General features: G+C 36.8%; 1 protein-coding gene across 1 annotated transcript in view; it reads left to right on the forward strand.

Annotated features, from left to right (window-relative positions):
* ADAM23 (ADAM metallopeptidase domain 23) overlaps window positions 1-21,728 on the forward strand; it is a 167,995-nt gene that overhangs the window by 95,719 nt on the left and 50,548 nt on the right. The window contains exons 7-14 of the mRNA XM_049887978.1: window positions 669-741; window positions 1,479-1,555; window positions 4,004-4,069; window positions 12,540-12,611; window positions 14,697-14,860; window positions 15,842-15,926; window positions 16,877-16,967; window positions 20,350-20,398. Coding sequence (XP_049743935.1) covers window positions 669-741; window positions 1,479-1,555; window positions 4,004-4,069; window positions 12,540-12,611; window positions 14,697-14,860; window positions 15,842-15,926; window positions 16,877-16,967; window positions 20,350-20,398 — 677 coding nt within the window. The remainder of the gene's footprint in view (window positions 1-668; window positions 742-1,478; window positions 1,556-4,003; window positions 4,070-12,539; window positions 12,612-14,696; window positions 14,861-15,841; window positions 15,927-16,876; window positions 16,968-20,349; window positions 20,399-21,728) is intronic.

Here is a 21,728-nt window from a genome sequence, read left to right on the forward strand (position 1 = left end):
TGCAAAGATTAAATTGGGTAGTATGTACATTAGCAGTGCTTGGCACTTATTGTATACTTAGTAATGGTGGCTAACGGCAATCGTACTGGTAATAATAAATTCCTAAAACTGAAATTTCTAATTCATGATCCAAAAGGATATAGATATTTTCAAGGTTGTTGATAGACTTTGCTCTATTTTCCTCTGAAACTATACTGCCAGCTTACTCCCACCAGCAATGTATGAGAGTGCTTTCTGTTTTGCAGCCATAATTAACTGTGGATATCATAATTGTTAAGTCTTCGCTAAGTTGATGGCAAAACTTGATATCTCATTGGCTTTCTTTTTATTTACATTTTGAGGCACTACTAGAATGTTCAGCAGTTTTTCATATAATTAGCGACCAATTATGGTCCTTTCTTGTGAATTTCCTATTCATGGCTTTTAAGAAAGCTAAGGTTTAAGAGTAGCCAATGAAACTATGATTATTATCTGAACTGGAGCAGTTAGAAGACAGTCTTTTACTTAAAATAAAAGTTTCAATAAGATATATACTTTTCATTTTTTGCTCGATAATTATCATATAAATATTCTCATTTTGGTAAAGACCTTAGAGAAAGTTTTGATATTGTTCCATAGAAGCTTGTTCATATCTTGCTTTTTAATTTCCTATAATTGTTTTGTTTCAGAAAAGCACAGGTCGACCACATATAATCCAAAAAACCTTGGCGGGACAATATTCTAAGCAAATGAAGAATCTCAGTAAGTTTTAATTAAAACAGCCATTGCAGGAGCTGTGACGTGGTAGAATTCAGTAGACATGCAGGCTTGATGGGCAGTGGAAGTGGTCCAAGACCTGGGGTCAGCAGTGTGGGTGGACAGCAATGGGAAAACCAAAATATGAAGCCCAGGGGTAAAGCTACATTGAGAACCAGAGTTCTCAATGTTTAGTGTGGTGAGGTCAATCCTTAAATTTCACTGCCAGTTTGCTGCAGTTTAGCCAACTTGTATTGTTTCCCTCTTATGCCCTGGTTCTGAGGCTGCTTAGATGTTTATATTGGCAGAAGCTTCTTTTGGATTGTCGGGGTATGTGATATCATTTCCATATTTTAATGCAAAAAGTCTTTAATAATTTATCCAAAAACTTATGCCATAATTTATTTTTGATTCTAAAATGAATTATGCGTAGTAGACTTCTCTTAAAATTTTCAGATAATGAGTGTCATGTTGTTGCAGGTCAAATACACATATACTAATGAATTGGAACAGCTCACATGCTTTTTCATGGTGTTTGCAAGAAAATTACATGTTTCAACTGTCTTTGTGACCGTGAGACTGTGAAATGTTTAATGACAAGTATACTTTTCTCACTTAAAGTTATCTTGATTTTGAGGTGACACATTATCAATCCCCCTGTGGCTTTATATTATATTCAAAAAGCATACTCCCATGAAAAGCAGTCAAATATGAATTTTGGCATTTGCTTTCCTTTTGCACAGGTATGGAAAGAAGTGACCAGTGGCCCTTTTTATCGGAATTGCAGTGGCTGAAAAGGAGAAGAAAGAGAGCAGTGAATGTGAGTGTGGCATTGAGCCTTCGCGTGGGTTTATTTTACTCAGTTGAATTGTGTGCCTCTCATTACACAGTATCCGAGTGTATCTAAAACAATCGATATTTGGAGAACTTCCTCTTAAAAACAAAAACAACAAACAAACAAAAACACCTATGATTATGATCTTTTAAACCAAAAACTAAACTCATTGCCATCGAGTCAATTCTGGCTCATATTGACCATATACGACAGAGTAGAACTGCCCCATAAGGTTTTCAAGGTTGTAAATCTTTACAGAAACAGACTGCCACATCTTTCTCCTGTGGAGTAGTTGGTGGATTTGAACCACCAACCTTTTATTTAGCAGCTGAGCACTTAACAACTGTACCACCAGGGCTCGCACCATCTCTTAGCTGAGTTTAAGCTGCACCTTAAAGGCACACTGCCTTTTTTTCATCTCTCTCTAATAATTATTCAAACTGATTACAGTATCCTATTGAACTCTGATGTCATATAAAGAATGTATCATCTTAGCTCCATTTTCAAAGTGTTTTCTTTAAAAATTACAATTCATTTGTTTTTCTACTAAAAGTACAGAAGATGTTTTTGGGCTATGTGGTTTGTGTCACATTATGTAAAATGTCCCTCTTAACAAAAAAGTGGGGGGAAGGAGTTAGGTTTTGAAACTTTGGATGATTATGTTTATGTGTATTTCTTTCAAATTAAAAATTCCATTATACCAAACTTTGAAGCTGACTGTATTTTTCAGAATGGAATGAATCTATTTGGCCGTTAGTGATGTGACAGTTACTAAATGAAAAATCATGAATTCATAGAATCAACAACTCTTGTGTATCTCACATGTATTGATAAATGTATAGGGGCTTTGTAACTGAAATTATGTTCCTAGTCTTTTTCATAATAAATTGGAAAGCTGTAATAATGGAGAATGTTTAGTAATTATATGGCGAGTGCTATGTAACTGAGAATTAATTCCATAGTGTAGATTACATGGTAATTTACTGGATAACTTAATGAGTAATTATAGTAGAAATTGCACATTTTAGTTAATGTTTTGCTGAATGTATTTTTTGTGGAAAATTAGGCCACCAGCCTTCGAAAACTTAGTTCCAAGATAACTCATCTTTGATTTTATGAGCCTGTCTTGGTAGTATTATTATGGTGATTTTGGATATCTTTTTTTTTTTTTTAACTTGGAGATTCCTTATTTTAACCTTTGAAGATGCAGTCAATAAGTTTTATATAGGTAATAATAAGCTTATGTAGTAATAAAAGTTATATACGTATGTTATATGTGTATGTTATATATAAACATATAAGTTATATATTTAATATTGTTATACAGTATGTACACACACACATATATAACCAACCAAAACCAAACCCATTGCTGTTGAGTCAATTCCTACTCAAAGCGATCCTATAGACAGCAGAACTGCTCCATAGAGTTTCCAAGGAGCCCCTGGTGGATTTGAACTGCCAGCGTTTTGGTTAGCAGCCGTAGCACTCAACCACTACACCACCAGGTTTTCCACATACATATATATACATAACTATATGTATGGATGTGTATGTGTGTGTGTGTATATAAGTAACTATATGTACGGATGTAGGCTGATCTTTGGCTGCTGTGCACCCCTACCCAATATGAACTGATCAAAGACCATGTAGGTACAAAACAAAGAGCCGCCATTAGTAATTTTCCAACTATGAAAAAGAAATGAAAGCTCAAATAAGAACTAAAAACTTAGCCCTTACTCTTAAAAGATTATCTAGTAATAATTAAAATTTAGAAGTGCCAGAATATAATAATTGTTTCTTCCTTTGAGAAGTGTGTGGTTAAGATTATTATTATTATAAATTTAAATCCAGCAAATTAAAGTTTTGTTGGACCACTTTGATACCTGTTGCGGGTGAACATGTAGGTCATTCTAATCTGTGCTATTCTTATTGCGTGAGTTTTTGGTGTATTTTCTGTGAAGTTTTAAGTAGATAGGGGTTTCTTAAATCACATCTTAATGCCAGAGAAATTGAGGTTTATTTATTTTAACAAAATTATACTGTACGTTTTTCCCTAGAATATTTTTACATATAAAATCAAGATGGACTGTTGCCTAGCTTGATGATTACTTAACTGTACTGATCATTAAATCTCATTAATCTCATGGAGTCTCACAAGAGTCACCATAAAGTGTAGGTAAACACTCAGATTTCCAAATTCGATGTTTACCTGTACTTTTATGGTTACTGTCTTTGATTCCTCTGGGCACCTCTTTGATCAGGTTGTCCGTAGATGCTTCACGTCCTGACCTTGTTTCTTTCTGGTTGTTTACCAAGTAGGCAGCAGCGAGCTCTTCTGAGAATCACAGTCAGTCTGCTGTTTAACAGTAAGCGTCAGAGGTTTTTATATCAACCACTATTCTGACCGTATATTTTTTTTATTTACCACAGCCATCTCGTGGTGTGTTTGAAGAAATGAAATATTTGGAACTTATGATTGTTAATGATCACAAAACGGTAAGAATATAGTGATCTTTAGATCTAACAGCTTAAAAAAAACTTAGAACAAATAGTTCTTTATATTTATTCATTATTTGCTACTCATTAAAGCCAAGATATATTCCTTTTTGATGTATTAAATGTCTTGATTTATTTCAGGGTGTTTGGAAACACTTGGTGGTGTACAGAATTTTCACAAATTGAAACTCTCTGTTTAATAATGGCTGTAATTAATGGATTTAACTATTCGTTTGGCATCTTTCCCTTGTCTTCATTTAAAATTCTTATTCTCTGTTTTTCTTCTTCTATGTATTATTAGGTCATTGCTTTCTAATTTTATTCCACATCTTTGTTCTGCCAATATGTTATTTTTTCTTACTAATTATTATAATTTGTGGTGGATATAATTACAAGAGAGAAACATAAATAATAAAGCTATGCCCAAAGAGAATGTCTTCAAATCAATGATTTATCTTCTTTAAATGTTAGAAAGATGAATAGCCTGTGTTACTTCTGTTAAAGTACGAAAACCAAACTCAAACCAAATCCATTGCTGTTGAGTCAATTCCGACTCATAGCGACCCTGTAGGACACAGTAGAACTGCCTCATAGGGTTTCCAAGCAGCAGCTGGTGGATTTGAACTGCCAACCTTTTGGTTAACAGCCATAGCTCTTAATCACTGTGCTGCCAAGGCTCCGGTAACATACAATGTGATTGAATATATCATTTCAGTCACATTCAAAAGACAACAATCATTGTCCTTCACTGGAAATTCTCTTAAACATACTCCACTTAACCATTTCCCTTACTTTCTTGTCTGAAGCCCAGGATATACTGAGGAGTCTTGGTCAGTAGGCTGTTCTCTAGTATGCCCAATACTAGTGGTATGTTGGTAAATGTTTAACGTTCCAAAAAAAAAGGTTAACTTTTTTTTTTTTTTGGAATGTTTAACATTCCAGCTCTGTGAAAAAAAGCCCTGATTTATAGTGTCTGCTATTACCCATGGTGTAAATACTCGCACCATAACTAATTTCAGGCTATCAAAGTGAGATCACTGAATGTGGACTTGGGAAAAGATCCACACAATTGACTCTGTGAGCTGTTGGGAGCCAGCCCCAGCACTCAACTGCCATACTCCCCAAACTATTTAAACAAGTTGTAATTTTTGTCATAGTTATATAATTCAACTAAAAATGGTTGTTGTAGTTAGCTGCCATCGAGTTGGCCCCCAACTTATGGTGACCCTATGCACAACGGGATTGGACCATTGTGATCCATAGGGTTTTGGGGCTGATTTTCAGATGTAGTTTGCCAGACTTTTCTTCCTAGTCCGTCTTTGTCTAGAAGCTCTGATGAAACCTTTTCAGCATTACAGCAACATCAGAGCTTCTACTCACAGACAGTGGTGGCTCCACTTGAGGTCCATTGACAAGGAATTGAGCTCAGGTCTCCTGCATGAAAGGCAAGCATTCTACAACTGAACCATCACTGCTCTCAATTAAAAATTATGCAAACTAAAACAAAAAGTAGTTGTTTTTATGAATCGCTTTGCAAGTATCTTTGAGCCCTCCTTCCACTTTAAGGAAACCAAAATTAGATTAGTAGACCAAACATTAAGGTTTTGTTTAGGCAAGAATGACAATGTGAAATTCTAGTCAGCATACCTTACTCAGAGAAGGCCTTCAAACTGTACATTAAAAAAAAAAGAAGTGACTTAATAGACATTAAAAATTTTACTTGAGTATTTAATGAATGTTTTTCATTAATTGCCAAGTGCTGGTTCAATTACACTCAATATAAAGTGATTCAACAGAGTAACTCTTTATCGTAGATGTAGATTTGTTTTCTGTATCAATAGCCTTTAATTATATTGCTTAAGATGTGTTAGTATTAAGAAGCAGAATTTATCAGAACTATTTTTTTTTTTTATATATATACAATTTAGGAGAAGTCTTCCTTGGAGGGTAGGAAAACCAAATGTGGAGGCAGCCATTTTAGATAATGAAGGCTAACATATGAGTTTTGAAGGGTATCAACTTGATTGAAACCCCAAGATAATTTTCCTTTTGAATTATTTATGTTTATTGGAACACTGAGACTTCTTCCAGCCACTTCTCAATCCTTAGCATTGTGCTGTGTTGTGAAATTATGGCTTTGCAGCCTAACTTTTCCATTATACAAATACTTTTGAAGTAGCGGAAATAATATATTTGCTATGCACAATGACTTTGAATTTACAAGGTGTAAAAAAAAAAAAATTTTTTTCTTTATTCACGTATAACTGGTAATCAATAGAATCAGTTCCCAAACACATGACCTGCAATTCCAAATTTCTTGTCCACCATGCTATATTAGGAATATAATATAAACCTATTTTTTTTTTTAATCAGAGAACATATCTCAGTTACTGTACAAAATAGGAAACGGTAATTTTTTAAACATCATAGACTTCAAATTTATCTTTTAATCCTTATAAAGGGTAAGTATTTCAATAATCTTGTCTTTATTTTCTGAATAATAGAACAGCACTCTTATTAAAATGTTCTCATATATGAAAAATTTCTATGGCTTATACCATTTTTTGTGCTAAAGTTACCTTATTTAGTCTATCAAATAAGAAAATCTTTTAATGGAAAATCTTGGTAATTCATTTTATTATTATCAAAATGAATTAGAACTAGGTATGATATGTTCATTTGTCTTTGAAACTAGAAAAAAAAGAACTGTAGTTTGTACTGATAAATTTGGAGGGAATACATGTTAAGAAATTAAAAAGAAAGAAGACCTTTATGCTTGAAAGATAAAAATGCCTAAAGTCTAGAGAAATAACCTAAGAAAATTTCTACTGTCTTAAGAAATATTGCATTTGGGCTAGTAGAACTAAAATATAGAGCTAATATTCCTTTTGCTTTAACATCAGGTTAAATCCTAACCCAAATCAAACCCGTTGCCATTAAGTCGATTCTGACTTATAGCAACCCTGTATGACAGTAGAACTGTCCCACAGGGTTTCCACGGAGTGGCTGGTGGATTCGAACTGCTGACCTTTTGGTTAGCAGCCAAGTTCTTAACCATTGCACCACCAGGGCCCTGGTTAAATCCTAGTAGTCCAATAATACATGTGCCATTTGGTAAGTTTTTTTTTTATTGTAAACAATCCTTTTTTGAGGTATGCTTTTTTTTTTTTTTACATAAGATAAAGATCGCTTTTGAAGTAGATTGCCACAAGAAGCAGTAAATCAGAACATGGCTCGAAGTACTTAAATTTAGGTTTTGAAAGTCAAACTGAGTTAGAATAATTAATACATCTATTTTTTAATATTCATAAGGTTTTCACTGGCCTTCTTCCTAGTCTGTGTTATTCTGGAAGCTCTGCTGAAACCTGTCCACCATGGGTGACACTGCTGGTATTTGAAATACTGGTGGCATAGCTTCCAGCATCACAGCAAGCCACCACAGTATGACAAATTAACAGAGGCCTTTGAGTTATGGTCTTGGAGAAGAATATTGAATATACTATGGACTGCCAGAAGAACGAACAAATCTGTCCTGAAAGAGGTACAGCCAGAGTGCTCCTTAGAAGTGAGAATGGCGAGACTTTGTCTCATGTACTTTAGACATGTTATCAGAGGAACCAGCCCTGGACAAGGACATCTTGCTTGGTAAAATAGAGGGTCAGTGAAAGAGAGGAAGACCCTCAACGAGATGATTGACACAGTGGCTGTAACAGTAGACTCAAGCATAACAACAATTGTGAGGATGACTCAGGATTGGATAGTGTTTCATTCTGTTAGACATAGGGCTACTGTGAGTTGGAACTGACTCTACAGTACCTAATGGCAACAACAGCATTTTTTAATATGTGGGGATTTTCCATTGATTTTGGAATAATCATTCCATTGAGAATACTCATCTGACAGTCTTTTTACCCTATGAGATACCACAATTATTTTGGCAACTGTCACTCTTGGGTTAAAAGTTAAATTCCAGTGTCAAATTTTTTCCCTAAAAGCAAATTTCTTGATAATTGGATTTGTTGAAGAAGTAAAAGCAAATTTGCCACTTTAAATGAAAATTGTTTTCAGGAATCAGAGGATGTGAAAGTTGGTTTTATCATAAATGGCATTGCACGTTTTTTTTATATCCAGAATTACTTCTCTTTCATGCAGGAAATAGAAATATTTTACCTACACTTGCATTATGTTTGCCTCTTTAACTCAGAGTAACCTAATATTGGCTTTGTAAAAAATGTGAATATCTTATTTTGAATAAGCACCACATTGTTATCAGTGGCTTTCAATTAGAAAAGTCCCACAGTTTTGCAAGAAAACATCATAGTAACTGGCTGGCAGAATATAATTTCTGAGTCAAGTATAGCCTTGATACGGCTCTGTAAACATTTCTTTGAGCTACTTAAGCTAAAAATGAATATTAAAGATCTCATTCTAATAGAAAATGGTTGTGATATTTTAAAGTGCATAAAAGGAAGTGTTAACGTCTACATTTTTGCTGTATTCTTAATGATGAGTCAATAAGTGCAAATGCATGATGATAACTCAAAGTATTTTTTCAATTTAGACCCATCCGTTGTTGTTTTCAGGTGCTGTTGAGTCAGTTCCAACTCACAGCGATCCTATCAGACAGAGTAGAACTGCCCCACAGGGCTTCCATGGAGCGGCTGGTGGATTTAAACTGCTGGCCTTTTGGTTAGCAACAGAGCTCTTAACCACTTTGGTTTTCCTTATTTTAAAACTCCTATATTTTGTATACATCTAACAAATTATGAGTTCTAAGCAGTGATCATGATTGGCTAGGAACGTGCATAAACTATTTAATAAGAATTGTTAACTGAACGTCTTTACCTCCTATCTCAACTCAGAGTAGGATTTGCATTCTAGCTGTGTGATCTTAGGTAACTTATTTGCCTTCTCTGAGCTTCAAATTCCGCATTTATAAAATGTGGATGATAAAACTCACCTCATAGAGTTGTTGTGAGGACTGAATATTTGTTGTAGGAAAAACACCTATATAGTTCTTGGTAACTCCTAGGTGCATAGTTAGATGGAGCTTTAAGTTACCAAATCTAGTCGTCACTTGACTGCCCTTATCTTACGTGGCCTCTCAGCTGTGTTGGACAGAGTTGATCACTCCTTCCTTCTTGAGACACCTCTTTCTTCTCTTGGCTTCTGTGATTCTGTCACAGAACGTACTATTAGCCGATTGAAATAAGATGGACACCACACCACAGTTGCAAGGGAAACAGAAAGTGGAAATTTATTGTTTGCACAAACAAGGAGCAATGCGGGACCTGTCAGCCAAAAGACCACACGCTCCCAGCCCCAGGGGAGCTTGGAGCCTTCACGCCCTCCAGCCCCCGGGGAGTGGGATTGGCATCCAAAATCGGACACCCCAGTCCCTCCCATGTCCATATTTGGAGATGCAGGTGCTGAGTCATTTGCATCGGAAGGGAACTTTCGCTTTGCAAATGGCCTTGGTTGCAGCTGTGTGCTGGAGAACATCTTCCTCTCCAGCGAAGTTCAGGTCTGGGGTCAAGTTGGGGGCCACGACTCTTCGGGTCCTGTGCATGCACTAAGATTTCGGTTTGCACGTGTGCGGGATTTCCGCACCAAATTCAAACAGCAGGTTAGGGTCGCCTGCGCAATCAGGCCAAGACGCAGTTAGAAACCTGGGTTTGGTGGGCTATGGGTGGGGGAGAACTATGGCAGAGTGGGGAGAGCCTCCACTGCGACTTCAATACAACTCTCCAATCTAGCTGGCCTCTAAAATTACCTAGAATTACTGTGTGCCCCATGGCTTGGTTCAGGGCTCTTTTCTTTCCATACTTAATTGCTAAGTGATCACTTCCACTCACAAGTCTTTGAACTTTATCATAACTTTAAATTCACCACTCCCAGCATTATATCTCTAGACTTCTGAGTTCCAAACTCAGATATCCAGCTACTTACTTAGCATCCCTACATCACTATTGAAAAGGCATCTAATACTTAACATTTCTAAATCAGAACTCTTAATTCTTCAGTTCTAAATTTCTCCTCCCCTGGCCTTTGTCATCATTTTAAATGGTACCAGCACCCTCCTAAGCTACTCAAGCTCAAAACCCGAAAGTCATCTTTTATTCCTCTCTTTCCTCGCCTTCTACATCTAGTAGATCAGCAAGTCCTGGGAACTCTGCCTTTGTAGTAATGTATCTTGAATCCATCCACTTTTCTCTGCCATTGCCCAGCCTCCATCCTCTGACCTGGGCTGGTGCAGTAGTTTTGCAACAGGTCTCCTTACTCCCTTTTAACCTTCTTTAGTTTGCTGGCCACACAGCAAACAGAGTGATCTCTTAAAAATGAAAATCAGAGACCTGGAAATTATAAATAAGAAATAAAGGAAGAACCCATCACGTTTTGACTGACTTTAAAGGACCTCATCTTATTATCTTTTAATTTGCGCATTATGCTTGCCATGGTCATTATACTATGGTTAATGTAGTCATAGTGCTAACAGGCATGGGAACATTTTTAAACTTAAAAAGAAGTCTCTAAAATCAGACAAATTAATGTTCAGAAGCAAATAAAATTCACTTTAATAGTTATGTAATACGCCTGCATTAGAATATCTATCAGCTGGTATTTTCCTTTTCTTTTTATGTCTGTGTGCTTCATAAGGTTAAGACTTTTTGCCTTTAATATTAAAGATTATCTTAAAATTTTTTAGCTTGTGGAATTTTGCTAGGCAGTCTAAAACACAAAGCTATTTACAGCAACTTCCTTATGCTCAATTTTAAAAACTTGTTAAAATACCTGAAAATTTTTAGATCAATAGGCTGCTTTATGGCTCAGTTATATATACACACATTGAAATTTAATAGAAACTGCAGTGTGGTCAGATGGTGATGCAGTGGTAGCAGTAATATGAATGATAATTGTTACATTATATCAATTGTTATGAATTAATGCTACTAATAACACAATATTAATCAATTGCACATTTATCATATATTGTCAATGTGTTCAGTGTTTTAAAGAATAAAATATCAGATATGTAAATATTAAACATATACTGTATTTTTACACAAATAGTGCATGACTTCTATGTTTGTTTGCCAACCATGTCCTTTTCATGGTGAGCTATTTTCATAATAGCCGCTATGCCAATTTTTTTTTTACATCTTGCTGTAAAAAATTTAGCATATCATGCTTATGAAATTACCTCGTGCAGGGAGGGTGCAGTGGCAAACAAACGTAGAAGATGCACGTCATTTGCGTAAAATACGGTATTCTTTGTTTAAAAAACGTAGCCACAGGGGTAAAACAAGAATGAAATGAAAGGGTCTGATAAATTTATAGGGTTAAAGTGGACAAAGGAGGAAAAAAGAATATCATAGCTTTCTGGTGTATAAATATCTTCAATATTCACACAAGATACATTATTTTAATAATTATTATTGAAGACAATTTTCAATGGCTTATGGCACAAATCTGGACTGGTATGGAAACCCTGGTGGCGTAATGGTTAAGTGCTACAGCTGCTAACCAAGAGGTCAGCAGTTCGAATCCGCCAGGCGCTCCTTGGAAACTCTGTGGGGCAGTTCCACTCTGTCCTATAGTATAGGGTCGCTGCAAGTCGGAATTGACTCAATGGCTGTGGGTTTGGGTTTTGGCTTTGTGTTTGAGTATGTATTTCCTTTTCCTTTCAGAGTTGTAAAAAATTTTATGTATTTCCTTTTCCTTTCAGAGTTGTAAAAAAATAATGATAGCCTCATCCACCAGTAGAGGGCATGATCCTCCAATGGTAGATTCAAGTTTTCAAGCATCCTCTTAAAAACACTGAGCAAAGTACTGCTTGCTGAAAACATAGCCCTCCAAGTGTTGTGATGGAATTACTCCATTAATCTTTTCTTCTTTATTTTCCTAAATAATAAAAAACTATCAGCATGTTTGTTCAGTCCTCTTTGTTCTGATTGATTGGTCAAAAGCAAAGGGTGTGGCTTGGAGGCGGTATTCCCCTGGAAGAATATACGAAATGGACTACAAATTCAGTCTGTGTCATGGGCAGTGTCTAAAGTGCTGCCTAAGACATTTTCTTGATCTGAGTTTAAAATACAAAAGGTATCCAGTTGGGACTAAATTTCTTGATCTGGGACCTTTACAAGCTAGGAAAGCTTGTTTCAACGAAAACAGATTGCTTTTGTAGACATTAAGACTGCATTAAGCACTTTTCAGGTGTAAAGCTTATTACACAGATTTCTACAGCCCCTCTTCGTTACCTAGATTATCGCGGTGTTTTTGGTAGCCAGAGTTTTGTTTCTGAAACAAAATAAGAATACAGCCTTATTCCAACCTGGCACAAACTAAATTTCTTTATTTTTTAATCCTCATTTTTACTTTTGTGATGAGATTGCTGCTTTTACAGAATTGTGGAATTTACAGTTAAATTATATTTTGGCAGTGACGCAGATACCTATTTTTGTTTGTTTAGTATAAGAAGTATCGCTCTTCTCATGCCCATACCAACAACTTTGCTAAGTCTGTGGTCAACCTTGTGGATTCTGTAAGTAGCCTAGCTTTCTCAAACCTATTTTTACCAAAATGGAATGTTTTACATCTCTATTTGCTTGCTTGTTACTTTAGCTATTTTCTTGGGCAAAAGAAGAAATAAAATTCTTAAGCTCATCTGACTAGAAATTACAGAGTGCTCTGCTTCATCAAGAATAGTGCTACCAGAGTTTTAAGGGGCTGTTGAGTCATTCTCAGGATCCCAAAGATGCTTTAGTGTCGCATCTAACTGATGTCTAGATCTCATTGTCACCAGAGTGTACGCAGGAAAAAGACATTGAAGAAGATAGCTACCAAGAAAAGCATAAATTACACTTGGGAAACCAGACTCTGTTAATAATAACCAGTTGAATTTATTGTCCTAAATAATAGTGTTAGCAGAGAAGAAATAATAGATTAAGAGGAAGTATGTTCGGAGGATACAGGTAATACAAAAAAGATCTTTAAAGGAAAAACAGTATTTCCTAGTGTTCCCATAAGTAAAATGCTTCAGACTTTATTTCTAGATGACAGAATTAAGTGCAGTTCCAAAATAAAACTAATTTGAAGCAGGTATATCTCTTTAAAAAGACTTCTAACTCCTCAAGCCTTTGATACCAATATATCCCCCCATCATTTTATAAATTGTAGAGAATGATGGTTAAGATTTTCTCTCTTTTCCTTGCTTTAGATAGGAACTCGGTAGATATGAAAGTTATGCATTACGTTTCAAGAAATAATTCATATTAAATAGTCAGAAATTAAACATAGCATACTTCTTTGTGTATTTTAAAGTGTTATTTTTTTCAACTAAATAATTTTTACATGATTTTTATAGTATGTTCTCTCCTAACTGGAAAAAACACTTATTAGTTATAAATTACCTATCATCTAAATGATGTTTATTTTCTATAAAGAGCTGCCTTCTAAACAGTCCAAAAACCTCCAATCACAGAAATACACAGAATATCTGGTAAGCAGAGCTGAGCAAAAGTGTAATATGAATGGATGGGCATAGAGTAATTTATTCAGTTGTGGTTGAACCTCTGAGAGCCAGTTTAGACTTGGTTTATTTATTTTCTTTCATACAAGAAATTTTATTAATTTCTTTGAATTTTTTGTCAGTCTTCTTAAAGGAAAACTATAAGTGAATATAGAAAAAAGAGTACTAGACCCATATTTTCTCATGCAAATGCTGTTTACTCAGTAGCATCTCTGTTAATCATTGCAGCATGATCAAACAGAATCACGTCTTGCAGAGCGTAATTGTTATTTTGGATTACCATATGAGGCACTGAAGCTGACTAATGCTGATTTTTAAGGCATTGCATTTAACTTGCTCTTTGTTGTGCAACCGTTTTAGCTTCAGATTGATTTAGGCATGGTGCTCGTCCCCTTCTTCTATGTCTTAAAAGATCATCGATTGTTCTCTTAATTAGTTTGAAAATAGAGCAAAATGACAATATTCATTGAAGTTGCTTAGTTATGTGAATTATTTAGCTATGTGGCCAAAAGTAGAGAAGGAGAGCAAAAGATAACGATTTAATGGTGTGGTTGCTGCTACCCTGTGGTGAGGGTCAGATCTGCGATAGATATCTACTGTTCCCTCTTTTGGTCTCAGATTCATGATCTTCTCTCAGTATTATTTCACTTGTACTTTTTCATATAATGTAGCCCCCAAAGGCAAGCAAGCCCTATTACTTGATGCATGTCTGAAGAGTGAGTGACCCATTCCAACTCTTCGATAATAGCTAATGGTACCACACTTAACTCAGAGTCAGTATATCAGACTCCAGCCCGGTACCTTCCTATGAGATTTGGAAGAATCTACCCCTAGTGAGATGCCGCGGCACTACATGTGCTGATCTGGGATTAATATTACCTTGAGAGAGAGTAGGTGACATGAGGCCAAATCCCCTTTGATATTTACTTATGCATGCTCTTGGAAAAGAGAAAGGAAGATTCTCCATGATAAGCTAATTATGACCCCATGTTCTCCTCTCACCTCCCCTTTCCTGTCCTTCCACTGACTCTGACTCACTGATCGTGCATGTTTGACCCAGTGTTTTCCTCCTGCACCTGTCCTGTTGTATACCCTCAGATTTACAAGGAGCAGCTCAATACCAGGGTTGTCCTGGTGGCCGTAGAGACCTGGACTGAGAAGGATCACATTGACATCACCACCAACCCTGTGCAGATGCTCCATGAGTTCTCCAAGTACCGGCAGCGCATCAAGCAGCATGCTGATGCTGTGCACCTCATCTCGTATGTAGCCGTTTAGGCTTTTATTGTAGCCTTTGGCTTGGCATTTACATATATCTCTTTATTTTACCAGTTAAATTATATATCAGAAAACAATGATTTGAACAAGATTGACATTTATTCTTCTCTCTGCTATATAAGAAACATGGAGGTAGAATGTCTAGTGGTGGGACGGCAGTTCCGCAGTCATAAGCCTTGATTTCAGAGCACATACGTTTCATCTTCAAGTTCAGCTCGTAATTCAAGATGGCTGCTGATGCTCCAGCCATCACGTCATTACAGGCGGCATGAATGACAGGCAAGAAGGAGGATAAAAGGGGGCTCCTTCCTGCTGAGTCAGCTCCCTTAAAGCAGCTTTCCTGAGAGATGTGCACAACGATCAGACAAATTATTGGCTAGATCTTAGTCACATGGCCACAGGTAGCTACAAGAGAGCCTAGGGAATGTCTTTTTAGATGGACCAGTGAAAAAAAAATTGAGGTTCTATCACTAAGGAAAAAGGGTATCATATTTTCTTCTTAATCTAATAAGTTGTTCCCTTTCCCACTCATGGTTCTGTCCTGGGATCAAGCCAGCCAGAGTCTTCCTTCCTTCACTCTCACCTTTACTCATTTCTTTCTCTTCTCTCAGTCTTTACTTGAAAACTGACAATAATCAGCAATATTATACTACTAAAAAAAAAAAAAATTTTTTTTTTTTAGATATTGTCTGCTGAAAAAAGGGAAAGGTCTGTCTTCTGTTTATCTTTGTGTCCTCAAATCCTGGCCTAATGTGTGCAGCTTAGCAGGTGCTCAGTTAACATTTGCTCACTGAAATTATTCTGACAACGTAAATCAAAAGGTATTTAAAATACAGTTTTCAGTTTTTTGAAGGAGGATAGCTTTGGCACATTGTAGGAGCGTAGACTTACCCAGATGTTTTGGGAGAGTCTAAGTGATGGTTACCGCGTTGGTTTCCTAATAGCACTGTTTTTTTTTTTTTAAGGCGTGTGACATTTCACTATAAGAGAAGCAGTCTGAGTTTCTTCGGAGGTGTCTGTTCTCGCACAAGAGGAGTTGGTGTGAATGAGGTAAACTTTATCAATTTTCTTAAAGTAGAGCTTTATCTTTACATCTGATCTCTTCCTCCCCTATGACCTAGTTTACTGCCCTTCTCATGCTTGCTTAGAGCAATACTGATTTCAAGAACATAGCATGAGTGATTTATATTAGCAAATAGAACCAAAGTGGTCTTTGGTGTTAGAAAAATGTATAATTTCATTTGATTGTGCTAGTTTTTCATATTTACCAGGCAAATGCAAGCCATAGATTGGCCTAGAGATTTTTAGACCTCCATAGATTTTTATAGATAGGGCGTTAAGTTTTTGTAAGTTTTTTAATCCTTTCCTTATGACTTTTTTTTTTTTCAGTTATAATGCTTTTCTGCCTATGTTAGGTTTAGCTCATTTAAACCAAAGAGTCTATGAGTATATCCAATCAGTATCTTTCTTTTCTCCCTATGTAATTTTTTTTATCTTCTACTCCCCTATCTGTGAATCAATTGAAACAAATATTTCCTTAATCTCGTTTGGTTTTTCAGTACCTTCATTTTTATAAAGGAAATTTCTTATAACAGCTGTCAATAGAATCCAAAAAGCCTAACCACTAACTCTAAACCCTGGTCAATACCAGGCTATCCCAATAGCCATCATTCGGTGGGCACCTATCTTGATGTCTTTGTAGTAAGTTGAATTTATTCTTGGTTTAGTGTGAGTTGAATTGGGACACAGCCTTTTGTGACTTGTATTTTGTGTTTCCATGTGAGAGCATCAAGTTCTGAGAGATGCCACATAGTAAGAGGGGCCTTCTGCTTCTTGGGCCCCATTGCAAGGAGGAAGTAATAAGGAGTGTATTCCATTTTTAGATGCTGTGAGGCTCTACTTAGGGAACTGAGATGATATATGGTAACGATTAAGAAATAATAACTAGCTTTGTGCACTCTCTCAAATGTTTCCCACACACTTTCAACTCCGAAAAACAGTATGGTCTTCCAATGGCAGTGGCACAAGTATTATCGCAGAGCCTGGCTCAAAACCTTGGAATCCAATGGGAACCTTCTAGCAGAAAGCCAAGTATGTACATTGACCTTCTTACTCACTTTCATGTGCCATTCTGTCTGTATAATGCATGTCCAGTCAATAAATAAATAATTTTCATTTCTAAGTTATTATAGTTTAATTGTAGTATATCTCCTTCCTCTAAAAACATTATAAAATGAGCAAGTTAAAGTAATTCTTAATCTGAGTTCTGGAAATTTCCCTTTCAAAGTCCATCAAATAGGAGGTGTGATTCATATCCAGTGTCTCAGGGTGTGAGTCAGCTCTTTCTCACACTGCAGAACGTTGGATGTAGGGGTGTTGAGTACTCGTCTACACACCCCTCTTGGTTCTAACCAATTGATTGTAGATATAGGATGCCAGCTGAGGCTCCATCACAAGTTTAATAATGGAAGTGGCTTAGATCTCTGGTCAAGAGGGGCTTCCTCTTCCACCCACCTCAGATTAAATTTAGCCATCTAGTTCCATCAGAAAGCTAGAGAGGATTTCCCATGGGAAGACCCCACCCTAGGGACAGGTGCAAGAGGGGATACAAACAAGGCCATAGATAATACCCAGTAGAAAAATACAGCCAGTATTTGCTTTCCCAAGAAAGTACACATTACACATTAAAGGGGGTATTTAAGACTTAGTCAGCTGGCATAACCCATCGCTATCAAGTCAATTGGTGACTCATAGTGACCCCATAGGACAGAGTAGAACTGCCCGTAGGGTTTCAAAGGCTGTAATCTGTATGGAAGCAGATTGCCACATTTTTCTCCTGAAGAGTGGTTGGTGGGTTTAAACGCTGACCTTTTGGTTAGCAGCTGAGTGCTTAACCACTGTGCTACCAGGGCTGCTTAAAATCAGAAAGGAAGATGACTGGGTTTATGACCTTGTTTGAAAATCCTGGAGCTGGGATGAGGCCAGTGCTGAGATCAGCTGAAAGAGGTTTCTGAATTGGATAATGGGATGGGGTAAGAAATAGGGTTCATCACTAATGCCTGGCATAGTTCCTTCCTTTCTAAAATGTTTTATTCCTTTGCATCTGATTATTAGTTCTTGAGTTTCTTTAATTTATTGGAAATTTTTCTTTGAAGTATCTTTAATAGAAAAGAGAATAGGAAAAAATAAAAGAGAAGATATCACCACAATATCAATATTTCAGTCTCTGGTATTTAAGCCAGGTTTACGATTGTTATTTAATTCAAATGGTTACTTACACTTTTAGATTGCTCTCTTTTACTAGACCTTTTTGCTTAGTGTTCCTCAAGTCTCTGACTGGTCATTGCTTTGACTGTAGCGAATTGCATTCTCTTCTTTAACATCTGTGTGCTCTATTGCACAGTGGTGTCAGTAGGGGAGTGTGGGGAATGTGGACTACACTGGGTGACACTGACAGAGGGGATGACACTGAATTGACTGTAAAATTTTCATGCAGTGTTTCAGCAGAAATTTGTTATTTTTTATAAAAATCACCGTGTAGTGGGAAGTCAGCGCAACTGGACTAAACCAAAAGCTAAGAAGTTTCCTGAGCACAACCAAACACTTTGAGGGAAAGAGTAGCAGGGACAGGGGTCTGGGGACCATGGTTTTGGAGGACATCTAGGTCAATTGGCATAACAAAGTTTATTAAGAAAATGTTCTGCATCCCACTTTGTTGATGGTGTACGGGGTCTTAAAAGTTAGCAAGCGGCCGTCAAAGATGCATCAATTGGTCCCAACCCACCTGGAACAAAGGAGAATGAAGAACACCAAAGACACAAGCAAAATATTGTCTGAGAGACAAAAAGGGCCACATAAACCAGAAACTCCATCAGCCTGAGTCCAGAAGAACTAGATGGTACCTGGCTACCACCAGTGACCTCCCTGACAGGGAATATAATAGAGAGTCCCTGATGGACCAGGAGAAAGATGGGGTGCAGAATTCAAATTCTAGTAAAAAGACCAGACTTAATAGTCTGACCGAGACTGGAGGAACCCCAGGAGACATGGCCCCTAAACTCTCTGTTAGTCTAGAACTAAAACCATTCCTGAAGCCAACTCTTCAGACAAAGATTAAACTGGACTCCTCACCCACCCCAGTAGACTATAAGACATAAAATGATACTCGTGAAGAGTGTGCTTCTTAATTCAAGTAGATACACAAGACTAAATGGGCAGCTTCTGTCCAGAGGTGAGATGAAAAGGCAGAAAGGGTAAGAGCTGAATGGACAGGGGAAATTGGGGTGAAAAGGAGAAGTGTGCTGTCACATTATAGGGATAGCAACTAGGGTCACATAACAATGTATGTATAAATTTTTGTATGAGAAACTGACTTGAGCTGTAAACTTTCTGCCTAAAGCACAATTACAAAATTTAAAAACTAGTAAAAAAAAAAAAAAAAAGCTGTGTAGTTAGTTATAACAACAAAAACATTTTTTGTAAGCCCAGCTTACATGTATCAATATACCTACAAGGCTAAAACCCTATGCTGATTTACTTTTTGAACCTTCTAATGTGCTCCAGCCAGAGCTGTCATTATTACCCAGTTACAATGATGCTTTGAATCACGTGGTTTTGTTTGCACTCTCTGTAAGCACTTACTGTTATTTTGGTTGCTGCCAGTGTTTTTATACTCGCTGATTTTGTCAAATTTTCTGGTTTTTTAGCTACAATATTGTGGTAATTAGTATTCATGAACCTATATCAACATTTTTTTTTGAGAATGAAGTAGTAATGAAAGGAAAAGAAGGAATTATATACAGGAATTACAATTTCCAAGTAACATTAGTAGAGAAAACATTACTAAGGATTCTGTATGGTCTGGTGCTGGAGATGGTCCATGGAGGGGGTGTGGGGTGTGACACCATGAGTTACTGCACTGGGTAACACCAACCCTAGTGATGCCACTGCTCTGTTAGAAGGACCTCAATGATGATTCATTGCATTGGTGCAACCGAGCTTTACAGTTCTATGAAGTGCAGGCAAGTGCACCCTCATTTGAAATCCAGAACCACTGTGGGAGATAGATGTTATTACCATTTTAGAGATGGAAGTACTGAGACTCAAGAAATACTAAGCCACTTGCCTGTGGGACTCCTACATGGTAGAACTTGGACTAGAATTTAGGCTTTCTGACTTCAAGACCAGGGTACTTTTTACTAGACATTGGAACCAGGAACTTAATTGAGTTGTCTGAGTTACAGAAATCAAGAGAGGTGCAGTTTTATTTCTTTGCCAGCTGTTTGCTTAGAAAATGATGTATGATTCAGGAAAAGATATATTTGTTTTAAAGAAACAAACTTTGTTCCGTGGGACTTTTTCTGGACCTATTTAACATGGAATTGGTGATAATTATTTCAAGAGCCATAATGCAAATTGAAGGCATGACTGTTGTTTCTTTTTTCTCCTGTTGCTTTTATTGTTTCATAACTAGAATGTGACTGCACAGAATCCTGGGGTGGCTGCATCATGGAGGAAACGGGGTAACTTTTCATTGTGCATGAATTTGATATATGCCTTTTACTAAAATTGCCGCATATAATTAGATACTCAGTATCTCAGGTAATGGTATTTTAGGCTAAGCACTTAGTAGAAATTCAATAATTAATTATCTGATATTTTAGAACTGAAAAGACTAATTCACTTTATGTTTTAATCTCTTATTTAAGGTTGACGTTAGAAGTAAAATGTGTTCTCTCTTTCTATTTCTTATTAACCCTTAAAGGAAGCACATTATTAAATGCTTCTAAGTTTAGTAGAGACATTAATTTTTTAGTACATTTAGAATAATAGCATGTTGTCTACCTGAAGGAGTCTGTGAAAATCCATTTAGTCTTCAGTTTACACTTTAAGAAATTCACACATAGATATGTTTACAGTAATAAAATTATACCATTCTGCTTCTATAATCAATAAAGCTTTTTTTTTTTTTTTTACTAAGATTTATTGTATCTAAATAAGGTAAAAAAAAAAGGTAGTCTTCTACTAATGGACATTTGACTATTCCCTCACCTGTCTACTGTATTTTGTGGCTGCTTTGGAAACTGGTGCAGCTGCCCCAGAGCTGCCATCGTCTCGCTGGAACAAAGCCTGGAAATGTTGCCCTCTTTCCCAGGGACCCCTGCCTCATTGAGACCACTGCCTCGAGGTCTCTTAGCTAGAGCCCACTCCTAGTAGATGGGAGCAGTTTCCTCACTCATGTGCTTCTCCTACATCCTTTGCCTATGCAAGACACCTGCCCAGCACACCTGCACACCCCTCTGGGCCACTTCTGGTCCTACTCCTATTCCTAGTAACACCAGTTGCCCAAAGTCCTAACCTGCTTTTGTAAACAGAATGCCTTACTTATTCTTCCACCAACTCTCACAGGAGCTCGGCTCAAGGGGAGAAGAGGAATGTGAACAGAAGGTTTTGGAGAGAGGGCCAGCTGTTATCCCTGCAACTTCAGAACCTGTGTTTCAAGGAAATCTAATTTAAACTGGAAACACAGTCCCCTTATCGTTGTACCACAATTTAGTAATATTATGGCTTAAACTTTTTGAGGACTAAAGGTGGAAACCCTGGTGGCCGACTTGAGGGCACTGGGTTATACTAAAGCTAACAATATTAATGACATTGTTTCCATAGGTGGATGCCTTCTGTGTTCTACACTCCCAATTTCTGAATGAAATTTTGAACTGACTACCAATAGGATGTAATAAAACTACTTAAAGTTAGCATATATTTTCTCAAGTACACATGTATACGTAGATCTTATAAGAGATCACTGTCAACAGCAGCAGATTTTGTCTGCCTCCATAAACTACCCTCAAA

This window comes from Elephas maximus, chromosome 6, assembly GCF_024166365.1.
Source record: "Elephas maximus indicus isolate mEleMax1 chromosome 6, mEleMax1 primary haplotype, whole genome shotgun sequence".
In the NCBI taxonomy this organism is placed as follows: domain Eukaryota; kingdom Metazoa; phylum Chordata; class Mammalia; order Proboscidea; family Elephantidae; genus Elephas; species Elephas maximus.